General features: G+C 36.9%; 1 protein-coding gene across 4 annotated transcripts; it reads right to left on the bottom strand.

The window, feature by feature from the left end:
• Nucleotides 1-2752: 2752 nt before the first annotated feature.
• On the bottom strand, nt 2753-16502 carry LOC107706469 (sphingomyelin phosphodiesterase 4). Of its 4 annotated transcripts, none has more exons than XM_016510186.1 (20): nt 16404-16502; nt 15980-16048; nt 15819-15905; nt 15131-15267; nt 14543-14621; nt 14351-14447; nt 14161-14213; nt 13867-14018; nt 13651-13783; nt 13481-13552; nt 10152-10241; nt 6559-6707; nt 6288-6378; nt 6050-6150; nt 5690-5853; nt 5418-5623; nt 5073-5303; nt 3738-3869; nt 3518-3646; nt 2753-3398 (listed from the first exon to the last, which is right to left on the bottom strand). In XM_016510186.1, the coding sequence occupies exons 2-20, from the start codon at nt 16016-16018 to the stop codon at nt 3075-3077; spliced, it is 2466 nt and encodes an 821-aa protein (XP_016365672.1). In that variant the 5' UTR covers nt 16019-16048; nt 16404-16502; the 3' UTR covers nt 2753-3074. The 4 variants fall into 4 exon arrangements, with proteins under 4 accessions (XP_016365672.1, XP_016365671.1, XP_016365673.1 ...); XM_016510185.1 differs by having other exon boundaries at nt 13867-14027; nt 14543-14618; XM_016510187.1 differs by having other exon boundaries at nt 14543-14618.
• Between the last annotated feature and the right edge of the window lie 445 nt (nt 16503-16947).

The following is a 16947-nucleotide window of genomic DNA, read 5'->3' as shown; positions in this document are numbered from 1 at the left end:
AAAGTGATGATAAAGACATTTATAATGTTACAAAATATTTCTATTTCAGATAAATGCTGTTCTTCTGAACTTTCTATTCATCAAAGAAACCTGAAAGAATTCTACTCCGCTGTTTTCAACATAATAACAATAAAAGTTTTTTGAGCAGCAATGTGTGACTGGGGTAATGATGCAAAAAATTCAGCTTTGAAATCACAGGAATAAATTACATTTTAAAATATATTCAAATGGAAAACAAATATAATTTTATAATTTTTCTATTTTATTTATATAAAAGTAAAAATATTTCAAAATTTTACTGTTTTTGCTGTACTTTGGATCAAATAAATGCAGGCTTTGTGAGCAGAAGAGACTTCTTTAAAAACATTAAAAATCTTGCAAAAACTTTTTTTGTATTACTCATCTTTTTTCTTTTGTATGTATTTCTTATTTTTATTCCGTAGATGTAGTATATTTTTCTTTGGTTTGACATAAAAAAGGTACATTTTGTTATGGTAAAAGGATGTTTTGGTAAGATGATAAACACCATTTTTTTTTTTTTTCCCCCAAAAAATATTTTATATGTAAAGGATGTTCTTGTGAATTTGCCTTTTTTGGTACTAGATGTTCTTTCCAAGAGCTGGTATTTGCAAAGTGATGTTTGAGGATTGCTAACCCGTTTCTGCTTGAAGGGTGTAAACCACAATTCATATCTCTATTTTCGCACCTGTAGCTTTTCATGGGTCATGTCAATGTGACCTAGTCCTTACTTAATTCGCCTTAAATGTTTGACAATACGCAGATAATGACAAAATTGATTAATCCGTTTAACATTCACAACATCATGGTAATGTTGTAGGAGGATGTAAGTTCTTCTGCTTATAAAAATATATATATATATATATATATATATATATATAGAGAGAGAGAGAGAGAGAGGAGAGAGAGAGCTTCTTCTTTTGAGCTCATGCTGCAAAGGCCTTTGTCTTTTGAAGCTTATTATACTCAGACGCTTAGATCCTCAAATTATTTAGACAACTTGGTGATCTCTTAGATATTTTGGAGTGTTATGATTTTACAGATTAAACTCAATTTATTTTCTGTTATTGTCATTTATGATTTTATATTCAAATAAAATACAACTTTATTGAAAGACTTTTTCTGCCTGAATCTCACTGCATCATATGATATATCAAATTTAATGAGTCATGTTAAAAGACCAGGGCTAGACGTCACGCATTTTTCTTTGTTGAATATTTTTCAGAATAGTTTTTTTTTTTTTTGGAAGTCATTAGTATCATATCTTAAAGCACTGACAACCAGAAACCTAATGAACGATTTCCACTTATGCACAGGACAGTCACTTTTTGTGACAATGTCCATTATATGGGATAAGTTGTTCCAGTGGGAATACGTTTAAAGATACTGATTTATATTTTACAATTATGACATTTTCAGAAGCATATCATTACATAAAATACCTTATGGTATATTTAATGGCTTTTCAGGAAAATATTAACCGTAATAAAAAAAAATCTTGAAACTGAAAATTCTAAACTGTTATTTCTTTCACGTTGTTGTAAGCAAAATACCTTTACATTTCATTAAACAAATCTCTTTTCGACAGTCAGAAACAAAACACCAAAACGTTTGTCGGAGTAAAATGACCCTTTGCCACCCAGAGGTTACAAACGCCATTCTTTCATTTTCCTCATTCAGCAACTCGACGTCACCAGGCAACCTGTACTACACTAGAGTATCAGCTCTGATATACACCCCATCCTCACTAAACCTCAAAATGCACATTCTGTCATCATTTACTCACTCTCGTGTTGCTTCAAACCTGCAAGTCTTTAATTCACTGAAAAAGAGATTACAGCCCGAGTCTCCACGTTCATTGCAACTTTACTTACAGTGAAAGTGAATGAAGACTGACCCTGTCATTCCGCCTAACATTTCATTTGTATTTCAAAAGAAATTCCTACAGGTCTTAACAGTGTGAGTACATGACAGAATTGGGTGAACTATGCTTTTAACTGATAAATTTAGGCAAGTAGAGAGATTATAACAGCAAAACAGACAACATTATTAATCTAGTCCCATTTTCAGTGAGTTACGTCAAATACAATAAAGTTTGTTGAAAGTACACTGACAAATACTATCTATGAAGCACAAGAAAAATATATATAATTGTTGCACACTAGTTTACATATAATAGAAGCACACTTAGTTGTCTCATGAATGTATCGTTCATTAAAAGGCCCAAACATTATTTCTATAACATGCTACATAAATTTACCTTTATTTTCCCGTTTTAAAATATCTATTTCACCGTGTAATTTCTCCAGTTTCTTTGTGCTGCCTTTGTAAGAAGTCAATATTCCTCTGCAGCGAAGCTACGCGTGTATCCATTTCGCTGTGAAACAAGTTCCCTCGATTCACTGCCGCACTACGTCACATACGTGTACTCACAAGGATGACGTATCACTACCACGTTGCGTCATAACTCGTGTTTTACCCAAAATCCTAAAAGTGCCTTTACACGTTGTCATAGAAAGAGCTGATTTGTCTCTGAAGACTACACTCCTTTCTCTCCCGCTGGAACTTTTAATATTGTAGTGGCTGCTATAGTAACAGCACTACTTCCTCTAATTCTGCTGGGATATAACAGATTTAACAAAGTCAATTCAATACTTCAATTCAATGTAAAATTCCCTGGAGATGTGCTACACATCCAAGTTTCTACAGCAATGGAAATCTAGTACACAAATTAGACATTCATTATGTCCATTTAATGAAATGCAGTCAGTTAAGTGCAAACTTTGGATTGTTTTGAGTCACATTGGCAAAAACACACCATTATAAATGAACTTAATGATTGGAAAGCTGGATTAACCACCTCTCATTGGTAAATAAAAAAACAAAACAACACTGTGCATTAGATACGACATTCCCCGTTCAATTTATCATTAAATGTACCAATACACTTGCAGTGCAAATACTGTATATAAAAACCTTCATGGCAACAGGTCGCTAGAAGTTTAGTATTGACATTAAAAAAATAAAATATAAAAAAGGGCATCATGAATCTTCCTTTACTTAGTCTTTAGTTTTTCATGAAAGAAATTCAACAGGAGCTCATATAGAAAGCTGACGATGAGAACGAGTCCAGTGCTGGAGAGAGTACCGAATGATAGTAGTGCAAACAGCATGTAGAGCAGGAGGAGGATGAGGAGGGTGCGATAGCTGGCCAGCACCCGCAGGCTGAGACGGGCTCGCTGAGGACGATCCCTCATCTGCCGCGGCACCGGACTCTTCCGCCGCTGCTCCGCCACTTTTGAGGAACTGCTCAGGTAGTGTCGTCCTATACTGCCCAGGAGGTCCTGTCGAGAACACAACGCTTCCATGTGGTCTCCAAACTATAGGACACAACCAATATTGTCACATTTGATAAAAGTGAAAAGCATGAAAAGAATACATTAATGATCATAATGAAGTTCATTTTCGGATTAAACTGTAGGCTAAGCAATATTCTTACTCTTGCATTAATAAAGGATGAGATCTGGAACATCAGTCGAACCAAAAAAGCATTTTCATAGCTCCTGATAGGCTGAAGCTCTGGATCTCCTTGATATTCAATTTCAAATCTGCGAAGACCATTGATGATCTGAAAAAAATATGAAATCGAATTTGTAGAATATTACTGTTATGACTAGCAAAATGAATATGTTGAAGAAGACTGGCACACTAAAACTCACCTGCAACCTGCCCAGGTCTGTTAAAACAAAGCCATTTTCACTTGGGATGCAGTCTGGCAGTTGTTTAGATGCCCCTTCATCATCTACAGACGCCACATTGACCAACAGCTGAGACAGCTGCCCTGCATTCAACTGTACAACATATGAAAAAATTTACTGTTTAAATAAAAATATGCATTACTGTTCAAAAGCCTGAGGCTTTTTTTTGAAAGAAATAAATACTTAAAGTGATAGTACCCGCAAAAATGAAAATTCTGTCATTAATTACTCATTGTCATGTCGTTTCAAACATCTTCGGAACACAAATTAAGATATTTCTGCTGAAATCCGAGAGCTTTCTGACCCTGCATAGACAGCAACACAACTGACACGTTCAAGGCCCAGAAATGTAGTAAACACATCATTAAAATAGTATATGTGACATCAGTCGTGGTACTGTTGCACAGCGAAGACAGACACGGAAGAGAACAAATTATTGAATAAAGTTGTGATTTTTGTTTACTTTATGCACAAAAAAGTATTCTCGTAGCTTCATAAAATTAGTGTTGAACCACTGATGTCACATGGACTATTTTAACAATGTCCTAACTATGTTTCTGGGCCTTTAACGTGGTAGTTGCGTTGCTGTCTATGGAGGGTCAGAAAGCTCTCGGATTTCATCAAAAATATCTTAATTTGTGTACCAATGAAAGAAAGTATTATGGGTTAGGATCGACATGAGGGAGAGTAATTAAAAACAGTTTTAATTTTTGGGTGAACTAACCCTTAAAATAAGCAAAGACATGAAACTGATCAAAAGTGATGGTAACGACATTTCTAATGTTTAGATTTTAAAATTAATGCTGTTCATTCAATTAATCAAAGAATCACATTTTCTGCTATAACAATAAGCATCAGAACAATTCTGAAGGATCATGTGGCACTAAAGTCACGCTGTAATGGCTGCTAAAAATTCAGCTTTGCCTTCACAGGAATAAATTACATTACTGTTTTTTATTGTATTTTTGATCAAATAATTGAAGCTTTGGTGAGACTTTCAAATACATTTAAAAAAATGTAACCGATCCCAAACTTTTGAACGGTAACTTATGACATACACCCTAAATGTTTGTTTCTTTCTTAATGCCTATCCAGCATCTATGGCTATATTCATGTCGAGAACCAGTTAATCCATACACAAGTCTTGTCTTTACACACACGTCCGGGGACAATTTTAGAATGTTCAATTAACCTCACCTGCATGTCTTTGGGCTGTGGGAGGAAACCGGAGCGTAAACCCACGCAGACACAGGGAGAACAGACATACATCCTAAATAAAAGCAGTTATAGACTAACCCGGAATATCTGACACAGGTAGTCCAGGGCTTTGTCCAGGAACTCATGAGTTTTCTTCACACCTTCTCCCATATCGTCCATCTCTCCTCCGGTAAAGGTGCTGTTATGATCTGAAGAGCCAACGGCAAACCATGAGAGAAAAGAGTTGTTTGCAGCCATTTCAGTGGAATGATCCGATATCCGTTTAGCTGTCTGTCGGGCTTGGGCGATAATCTGGATGAGCTTTAGCACCTGGAATTGACAGAAGTAATCATGGTCTATAATATCCTTTTCTGTTTCATGATAACATGACTGCTCAACACTGATTTTAGCACTAATTAGATCTAGAATTAACTGTCAGCTTACATTCTTCCGTAGATCAGGACCAAACATCAGGTTGTACTGGCAGTCTTGCCCTTCCAGGCTGTAAACATGACTTTTGACTTTGAAGACGCTGTCTGTCCCCACTGGCTGACGAGAAGAGAGGAAGCTGCCACCATGTGAAGGTGTCAGGAAGACACGGTTCTGTCGTTGCAGGATGGCATGCTCTGGCTCCAAGAACAACTGCTCAGCTGGAGATTCAAATTCTCATAATAAAGCAATATATCATATCATATAATAAAATCTCTCTCACTTACCCTTCTGGATCATCTCTGACAGGTTTGGTTGAACAAAGACTTTGGCGACCCTAAAGACCATCAGGGCGTTTTTGGCATTAACCAAGTCTGTGCGCATGGCTCGATTCAAGAAGCCCTGGAAAAGCTTAGTGTACATAAGCAGATTCTCCTGCACAAATGAGGCCCTGTGAATGACAAAGACCCTGTTGGTAAACACTGATTTGAACGTTACAAACTATCATGTTGAATGTTAACCAAGGTTTAATTTATTGTTTTTACTGTCACTTTTGATCAATTTAATGCATTCCTGAAGAATAAAACTATAAACTATTGAACAGTAGTGCATGTAATCTTTTAACAAGCACCTAATATATAAAATACCATTTGTCGGGAACAATTCTGTTCTGGCCATCTGCTTGCATGTTGTTTTTTTCCCCAGTGTATCTCCAGGGTTGAATGTAACTAAGCCATGTCTCTAGTACCTAAACAACAACAAAAACACATTGCATTAAATTTAATACATCATTTAGCCGTCACTATGTTTTGAACAGCACATAATGTTTATTGCCAACGTATAAAAGTAGGCTCCAAACATCAGGGTGCACTCAAGGACATTTACCGCTCTGAATGAGACGTCCAAAGGCCAGTGACCAAAGCAGTGTTGTAGGAAGACATACAGCTTTTGCTGGACAAACCTCTGTACCACCACACTAAGGGAGACAGAGATTGGAGGCTTATTGACAGAGCAGTAAAACAGAAGACAGCTCAATCAAGTCCCCGGTGCCTGATCGGGTGAATAGCTCCTCTTTACGACATGCCAGCTTAGATTTACAGATGTTTTAGTTCTATAGCCTGATTCTTTGGGTGAGGTGACAGAGATAAAAACCCACCGCTTGAGCTCTTCCAGTGGACTGCTGTGGGAGTGGGCAGAGGGTGAGGAGGAGATTGACTCCTGCTTCAGGCTGCTGGAGAAGGCGTGCAGATGCTTAACCAGGAGACGCACAACAAGGACGTGCTCCTCCGAAGGCGTGAAGGGCTCCTAAGACATTGTCCAAACACAAGTCAGATTTTTAAGAGTATTAATAACATCTGAGACCCCATTTATACCTGGTATTATCCGGTTTCTCTGACATTTACATGCAGTGACAGAAGTTCATTTAAGGAACTTGATTAAATCCACTGATTTCAATCGAGTAGTACTGGTACAGTCATGGCCAAAAAATCGGCACCCTTGGTAAATATGATCAAAGAAGGCTGTGAAAATTAATCTGCATTGTAAATCCTTTTGATCTTTTATTTAAAAAATTCACAAAAATCTAACCTTTCATTGGAGAATAAGAATTTAAAATGGGGGGAAATATCATTATGAAATAAATGTTTTTCTCAAATACACGTTGGACACAATTATTGGCACCCCTAGAAATTCTTAGGAGTAAAATATCTCTGAAGTATATTCCCATTCATATTCACAATTTTGAGCACTCCAGGGTGATTATGAACATGAAATTATCCAGCCATGGCTTCCCGTTTCACAGAAATATAAATAGGAGAGAAAACAAAGCCCAAATTCCCTTAATCATCAATCACACTGAGAAAAACCAAAGAATATATTTCTGATGTGCAGCAAAACATAATTCAGCTTCACAAATTAGTGAAGTGGCTTTAAGAAAAGAGCTAGAATTGCAGAAAATAGTTGAGTCTCGGGGTCAGAAAACCTTAAAAAAATGTTGTCAAACAGCACCTACATCACCACATGTTGTTTGAGAGGGTTTCAAGAAAAATTATCCTAGCTCATCCAAAAACAAACTCCAGCATATTCAGTTATCAGACACGACTGGAACTTCAAATGGGATTGGCTTCAATGGTCAGATGAAACTAAAAAAGCTTTTTAGCAGCAAACACTCAAGATGGGTTTGGTGAACACAGGGATAAAAAGTACCCCATGTGTACAATGAAATATACTGCTGTATTTTTTATGTTGTGGGCCTATATTTCTGGTTGGGATGGTCCTGGACATCTTGTTTAGACACATGGCATCTTTGATTCTATCAAATACCAACAGATAAAAAAATCAATAAGTGACTGACTCTGTTAGAAATCTTATAATGGGCCATGTTTGGATCTTCCAACCGGACAATAATCCAAAAACAAACCTTAAAAACAACACAAAAATGGGTCACTGGGCACAAAACCAATTATTTTGAGTAAAATATCTGTGAAGTATATTCCCATTCATATTTACAATTTTGAGCATACCAGGGTGATTATGAACATGAAATTATCCAGCCATGGCTTCCTGTTTCATAGGAATATAAATAGGAGGGAAAACAAAGTCCAAATTCCCTTAATCATCCATCACAATGAGAAAAACCAAAGAATATATTTCTGATGTGCAGCAAAAAATAATTGAGCTTCACAAATTAGTGAAGTGGCTTTAAGAAAAGAGCTAGAGCAGTGAAAATTCCCATTTCCACCATCAGGGCAATAATTAAGAATTTCCAATCAACAGAAAATGTTACAAATCTGCCTGGAAGAGGACGTGTGTCTATATCGTCCTAATGCACGGTGAGGACGAGTTTGAGTGGCTAAAGACTCTCCAAGGACCACAGCTGGAGAATTGCAGAAAATAGTTGAGTCTCAGGGTCAGAAAACCTTTAAAAAAAAAAATCACACCTACACCGCATGTTGTTTGGGAGGGTTTCAAGAAAAATTGTCCTAGCTCATCCAAAAACAAACTCCAGCATATTCTGTTGTCAGACACGACTGGAACTTCAAATGGGACTGGCTTCTATGGTCAGATGAAACTAAAAAATGAGCTTTTTTAGCAACAAACACTCAAGATGGGTTTGGTGCACACAGGGATAAAAAGTACCCCATGTGTACAATGAAATATACTGCTGTATTTTTAATGTTGTGGGCCTATATTTCTGCTGGAGGTCCTGGACATCTTGTTTAGATACATGGCATCTTTGATTCTATCAAATACCAACAGATAAAAAATCAATAAGTGACTGACTCTGTTAGAAATCTTATAATGGGCCATGTTTGGATCTTCCAACCGGACAATAATCCAAAAACAAACCTTAAAAACAACACAAAAATGGGTCACTGGGCACAAAACCAAGCTTCTGCTATGGCCATTCCAGTCCTCTGACCTGAACCCTATAGAAAATGAGTGTGGTGAACTGAAGAGGAGAAGCACCATCATGGAGCTGGGAATCTAAAGGGTCTGGAGTGATTCTGGATGAAGGAATGGTCTCTGATCTCTTGTCAGGTGTTCTCTAACCTCATCAGACATTATAGGAGAAAATGTAGAGCTGTTAAACTGGCAAATGGAGATTTCAAAAAGTATTGAATAAAAGGGTGCCGTTAATTGTGGCCAATGTGTATTAGAGAAAAACATTTATTTCATGATATTTCCCCCCATTTTAAATTCTTATTATCCAATGAAAGGTTAGATTTTTGTGAATTTTTAAAATAAAAGATCAAAAGGATTAACAATGCAGATTAATTTTCACAGCCTTCTTTGATCATATTTACCAAGGGTGCCAATATTTTTGGCCATGACTGTATGTATCAATGTTCTTATAAATTTCATACAACTTCAAATAAAACCTCACATAAATATGAATAAAATGTTTTTTTCTCTCACACTGGTTTTGCCATAGTTCATATATAATTAATGAAAGACTAAGATACAGATGTAGCTTTTGTTAAAATTTAGTTTTATAAGCTTACTTTGAACAAAACAATTATTTAAAAAGAAATAGAACTATATAACATTTTAAATAGAATTTAAATTCTCTTTAAAAAAATTAAATGTTAATTTAGAAGCTAAATATGGTAACAAAACTGCAAAAACGAGACCATCCCCCCAATGATGTTTGTTACTACCAGGTGTAAATGTCATGTCTCGTCTATCCACTTTTCATCAGATCATCTGAGATGGATGTCAATACCAGGTGTAAACAGACAGCATGGACTGATTGACAAGAACCCCTTACATGATATCCACAGTGTAATATGTTATCATACTTGAGGCTTCATATATACAAACAAGGTATTTTCAAAAACAATCACACAAAAGATGTCTGGGCAATTTGGTCTGCATATTCTGTGTAGTGCAGTAGTGTTTGCATAGTTGAATGCACAAGAACAAACACCCCAAAAAGATCAAGATAAATAAAAAGAGTAAATCACATAAAATGGGTTAAAATCTACATAAAAATAGACATGCTTTAAAAAAAAAAAAGACATTTCTCACATTTACATGCTCTCAACATCACACTATCCTAATAATTTAGTAAATCACAAGACTAATTATTAGTCACATTAATTCAATCACACATTCTAATCAGACCAAATCTCCCAACTTAAGACTTGCCTAAATCTTTAGTGTTAAAACCAACCCCTAGTCTAACTCCTATCTAATCTTAGGTTACCTCCAGGAAGCCCGTGGAACTGAATGAAAAGGTAAAAGTACTTGGTATGTGTGGAGGGTCCCAGAGCCTGGTGGGGCGGGGGGTTGGCACAGCATGCTGGACATACTGAGGCGGTACTGCAACAACGCCAGCTGAAGGACCCATCACAAACGGGTGGAGGGGAGGGGACGGGACGGGAGAGGGAAGAGAGGAACACAGTGGGGGAGGAAAGGAAGAAAAGGGGAGAGGAGCAGGGCAGTGAACATGAGAATAGAAAGGAAAAAAGGAGAGTGCAATCCAAGGAAAATAGTTGGACATAGTCAGGACCGAAATGGGGGTGTACAAAAGGAAAGAAAGAGACAAATCGATATTGACCACAAAAGAGAAATGCAATGAACATGAAGATGATGCAGTTGTCCTTTTCGCACCACTTGTGAACCTCTAGTGTAATATTAAGTGGCATGCTTTGATTTTCTAACTGCATGTATGATGAAAATACGCCAAATGATATATTCTTAAGAAAATTACAGAGAAAATGGTGTCTACCTGCTTTTCTGGTACTGAGATTTTCTAAAGCAAAACAAATTTGGGAATGACGCTAACTAGAGTATAAACTACAGAGAAAACTGTCAAATTGTTGGAAAATGTAAAATGTAGCCAAGGCAACCAAGGAACACTATTGGCGCTTTTCCACTGCGTGGTACGACTCGGCTCGGTACGGCTCAGTACGGCACGGCACGGTTCGGCTCGGCACGGTTTGCGTTTCCACTGCAGTTCAGTACCGCTTTAGAGTGGGCGGGATTATTCACATGTCGTTATAGTTGCGCCGCCTCTACTACCACGACTCCTAAAAAAAACTTTTTCATTCCGCGTCGCCCCATCAAGCTCTCGCTGGATCCGCTCCTCTGCTATCAACGAGAGGAACGTCTGTTCTTCCGCAACAGACAACAAAACTTTTTGGCTGTTAAAAAAAGGTGCGCTCGTTCAAAACAGTTGCGTTCGATCCTTCGTTGGCTGTGCTGATTTAAATCTAGCGGTTCTTTTGTGTTTGTGTCGCAAGTTCAGTGACGCAGGTAGTGACGATTCTCTCCGACCAATACGTGATCAGCAGAGTTTACACGTCACGTTTTGGTAACGGTACGGTTCACTTGGAACCCCAACCGAGGTGGTACTAAAAAAAGTACCAGGTACCAGGTACTGTACCCAGTGGAAAACCCCCCAAAAGTGAACCGTACCGAGCCGTACCATGCAGTGGAAAAGCGCCATATTTGTAATCTGTGCCTTGAATCTCAAGTGAAGTGTCTGTTTGATGAAGTATGTTATATTACCTTTGGCTTTGCAGTTTTGTCAAATCTCTATAATTTCAAATAAAACCAAATGGAGCTCATGAAAGCAGAAAAGGAGACACTGCATCTTTAAAGTTTTCACCATGAAACACACTGATAGGAGTCACCGATTTACTCTTTTTAAGACAAATTATTGATTTTAGTTAAATAAATTCAGTCCATGCAAATGGAATTACATATTTATAATGTGAATTTTCATCAGAGTTTAACAGTTCACCCCCCAAAAATGATGTTATTTACTCATCCTCATTTCATTCCAAATCATTAAACTATTATACATAGTGTTCATAGTATGGAAATTTTACATATATATACACACATATATATATATATATATATAGTTCATATAAAATATATATTCATGGTAATTTCACAATACAGCCTTAGTGAGAATAAGATCTTACCAACCCTGCACTTTTGAACAGTGGTATATGAAATTATATTAAATAAAAAAAACTTTTTTTTGTTTTGTTTTGCATAGGAAAAATAATAGCATAAAGGTTAGGAACAACATGAGGGTGATTAAATAACGACTGAATGTTTATTTTTTGGGTGAAACATTTCTCTAATTCTCAGTAAACTGGTGACTTCCAGTTCATAATCTCCACCACAAAGATGTTAAATAAATGATGCCAGACTTAATATGCTCTGGGCTGACTGGAGGGAGACTTGCTCTGATATACTGACTGTAAATAACACACGGACAGGGAAATAGACTCGGAAGCCAGAGACACCAAAAGCTTGCATACACCCCACAGCCAAAGAACAAAGACAGAAGACATATCAAGGAGCCAGTGGGCTGCATCATGCAGACTCAAACATGAAGCAATAACTCGACCACTTCAATCGCATACCCAGTGTGTACTATGCTTGTTCTACCCAAATCATCAAACAACAGAGAACAAAGTAAACATGAATTAAAAAGCTGTATTTCTCTTTTATCCCATTCTATGTTTAGCAGCCATATAATGTTGGGTTGATTTTAACTAAGTCCTTGAGCTCAGAGGAAATATAATTTCATGGGAAATTCATGTTCTACACAAATAGTTCTCAATTGAAGGTTCAGAAGCCACTAGGGGGCCTCAGTAAACTTCAAGATGACCAAAATCACATGAAATACATCAGCAATATGGTTAAAATGTGTTAGCACTGGATTGAGAAAATGGTTAAGTACCCACAACCAGCTACAAAAGACATTAATGTTCAATTAACATTTAAAATCAAGAGCTTGCGCAATCTGAAATGAAGCTGATAACTGGATTAGTTAGAAAACTCCCCAAAATATATTCACAAGGAAATATAAAGATATATATATATAAAAAAAAAACATTATTTATTTTAGAAAGAAAACAGAAGTGTATATATCACATAATATACTTCAACCAATCTGTTTGTAGTATATGATGTAGTATATACATTTGAAATTTTGCAAAAAGTAATTTTTTAAAGAATGAAAAAAGCTGGGTCAACTGCAATGATTGACTTATTTTTATAAAATATAATTTTTTTTATTTAATCAATTTTAAAATCACTACTACTATCTCAGAAATAGTTATTTCTTGTTAATTTAAGCAATATTAGCATAAAATGTGATGATTTCAAAATTCCTATTAATTTTGTCAAATAAATAACAGCTGTTTAACAGCACTAGCAATAACACATTTGTGGAAATGTAGAGGACTAGGTCAGATTCAGTCCCAGCTTTAAAGGGCAACACTTTGGGGTTTTTAGACTATATCTGTTAGCCATACATTGAGGCCATCTATAATAGAATAGACCTAAAATAAAATTCCCATATTTTCAATTACCCAAAGCTTACAAAAATGCAAATATTGACACTGTAGCTATGAAACAAAGGGTATATTTGTAAACAGAGCACCTGTGTGTCATTCACACATGTGCAATTAGGGAGAGGAAGTGCATGAGTCAGGGTTGGTGTCGTGCAGCAGTCCCTATGCAGTGCAGGGTGAAGGGTTGGAGCCAGCCAGCCGTGCGCAGAGGAGGAAGGGAGTGTGTAGGTCTGAGGGCCTGTAACACATTCTTACCTTCACCTGAGGAGACTGCAGCTTCTGGTACATCTCCAGAGAATAGTGATGGAGCCACATTTCCACAAACACCTTTAGAAACACACACAACCATGAAGTTCATGCCAAAACATGAAGGACACTTATCAACTTATGTCAAATGACATAAGTTAACATGTGTTAACTCCTACCTGCAAGAGTGTCTCTGATCTCCAGATCTCTTGAGCAGCAGGGTCAGCGTTGACTGAGGGCTGATGGGTAATATGACGCTTCAACAAACTGGTGCTGTGACCACCATATCCAACATAAGGCACATTGGGAGACCTGGGACAGGAAGAATATAAAACCATATATAAAACTGGAGCTTATTTGCTGGTCAAAGGATCTTTTAAATGACATCACGATACCTTGGAGCAGGAGAGGCCACAGTTCCCCTGGTGTCCGAGAAAGGTGATGGAGGCACATTGCCCTCTGTAGGGAGAAAGTACTTGAGGTAGGTGTCGACAAGCACAAAGTATGCGCTATCTGAGCAACTCCCATGCTGCCCTGGAGGGTAGTTCTGAAAAGGTTATTAAACAACATTTAAATGAACTTATAATGAGCCAATAAGATCCTGTAATCCTGTTAAATAACCATCAGGGTGTGAAAATCAAGTAAACAGTACATTTGTTCTTGCAAAATGACAGCGGAAGAGCTTTTACCTTTGGTGCAATGAGACTGGAGGCAAAGCTGAACATATAATATTCAAAAGGATCTGCAAAAGATTAAAAACAGATATGTTATGTGAGAGAAAGACAGAGTGATGAAACAGCTTTGTAACGGTTATAATAAGTTATATAATACAATTTATAGCATAATACAAAAGTTAGGTTGTAAAAAGCCAAGACGTACTGAGCAATAGAAGGCCTGACATGGGGAACTGGATTTTATTGTGAAACAGAGGGCAGTCTGGCAGAACCCCAGCATGAATGGACGACTTTATAGGACCCTGTGCAAGCAAAATACAAATTAACACAGACACGGATAATAACGCCATTTCCACAAAATCAATCAGGGATGATGCACCTAAATGAATATACTTACTGGCAGATAACTGACTGGAAACTCATACTTGTATTCCTCAGCTTGTAGTTTGTACACCAATTTCATCATAGCACCACTGTTGAATAAATATTTAAAATTTGATAACAACAGAGCAACAGTTCAATATCTACACTACCATTTAAAAGTTTAGGTCGGTAAGAGTTTTTAATATTTTCAAAAGGCACTTGTGCTCTTATGCTCACTAAGGCTGCAACTATTTTAACAGTAAAAACAGAAATATTGTGATATATTATTAGAAAGGAAATAACTATTTGAATATTTAAAAATATTTATATTTCAATATGCAATTCATTCCTATGATGGCAAAGCTGCCATTAATACAGTCTTCAGTGATACAAGTTTTTTTTTTTTTCAGGATTGTTAGATGAACAGAAAGTTCAAAAGAACAGCATTTATTTGAAATAGAAATTGAATAACATTACAAATGTCTTTAATTCTTTGCAAAAAATAAATAAATAAATTATAATTTTGAACGGTAGTATGATTTGTACTCTGAAAAACAGTGGTAATACTAGTCACAATACTGAACACCACAAAATAATACAAAACAAACAAAATAAAAAGAACCTTGGGTCCAGGAAGTCCATGGCGATGTTGTACTCTGCCGAGCGAGCCTGCAGAAACCGCAGGTTCCAGCCACTAAGGATTCCATCCAGGCTCCCGAACACACTCTCCACCAACCAGGGAAAGATTGCATGCAGCTCCTAATCAAATATATGTCATATAAACACAAATGAGACTTTTCATGACTTACTTAATACAAAGAGCAGAGGCGCATGCACGCCATCCTCTAAGCAATCCAAGGCCTCACAGTCACAAGTGACTTAGCCAACAAATGAAGCAAGAAACAGGCATGTGTGGCTTGCACAAACTCTGTCAAATGAATCTGAGAAAGGAGGTCACAGAGTTCAACACTAAACAAACATCATTCATTCAGACAGCACTGAGTCGAGTCAGGGTGAGGGGAAGAGGCGCTAGCAGAACAGTAGCTGGTCCAGTGCCATGTGCCAAGCAGATGACACTGCGTTTAATCTCTAATACATGGGCAATGGTGCTGTTGCCTCAACAGATTTTTTCTGATGAATCTAACAAAAAGCTGCCTGTTTTAGGTGCAAAAATAAGGACTTTATAAAGTCGCAATGGTTATAAAGTGTATCACAACACTGTAAATAATAACATTAATCATAAATGTACTAATAAAAAAAAAGAGTTTTTCAATATTCGTGCGTGCATGTAATAAATCAGAGAACCGTACCTTTGCAGGGTAATCGTCTATAATTTTGCTCAACTCGTGACATCTTTGATGAAGAGGTTTATTGATCCAGTCTGCCTTTAAATTGGCCTGCAGGCAGCAAGACACAAAGGTTAGACAGAGAAATATAATATAATATATAAACAGCTGAATCTAGTACTAACCAGAAGATAACTGGGCTGTTGCAGGGCAGGTGCAGCCATGAAAACTCAGACCACTGATCAACACCAAACCTGAAATTAATGATTCAGTCACATTTCAAAAAAACATTCAGCATCACTAACGTTAGTGAGGTACTTCTCGCACTCCAGTGCCAGTGAACGTTATCAGTGAACAATCAGCGTATTTCATGCTTGCTTAACTAACCACTCTCCAGTCTATCCTTAACATAACATTTTAATTTGCCTAAATATATTTTTCTGTAATATTACCGCTTAGAGGTTAGCCAGCTAGCTCCACTATCAGCTAACTGTGTAACGTTAGCCTGGACATTATTTTTTCCTCTGTAAAAGGACTAAACGCTCAGTCGGATTCATGATCACTTAAAACAGATATTAAACATGCCAAATTAATTTTTGAGTATATTACCTCACACGCAAGAGAGAAAAAACAACAATATTTCTAGTAAATTCCAGTAGACCGCGCTTAGATCCTAGAAGAGTCAAATGCGTTGGTTATGATGTCATGTCCGCTTAGCACTGTGTAACAGAGAGGGCGGAGAATGACGTCAGCTTGTTCTAGCCCAATTTAACCCCTGATTATAACACGTCAGCTTTGACCCTGTGTTGTAAAGATTCTAGTGAAGATACCTCTTGAAAATACTGTTCTTCAACTCCCAAAGTTTGACATGTGAATTATGCATCTCGCATAAACTATGAATTTATAAAATCCTAAATCTTTTATTAGGTTTATCTGAGTAAAATGCGCTGGATGAACCACAGGCCCAATTGTGGGAGGATTCAAAGGAACATCAGACTATATTAGTCATAAAACCCCCAAATTTGGATGCAAATTAATATCTAATCTATGTGATGATATGAAATTCAGAGAGTAATAAAGGCAAGTCTATGGAAAACATTTGTCAAACTGGATAGACTTCAAAAAGAACTTGAGGCAGAGTAGCACCGATAGC

This window comes from Sinocyclocheilus rhinocerous, unplaced genomic scaffold, assembly GCF_001515625.1.
Source record: "Sinocyclocheilus rhinocerous isolate Xijiao unplaced genomic scaffold, SAMN03320098_v1.1 scaffold1405, whole genome shotgun sequence".
Lineage (NCBI taxonomy): Eukaryota > Metazoa > Chordata > Actinopteri > Cypriniformes > Cyprinidae > Sinocyclocheilus > Sinocyclocheilus rhinocerous.
The sequence above is the reverse complement of the archived record's forward strand: the minus strand, read 5'-3'. Positions and strand labels throughout refer to the sequence as shown.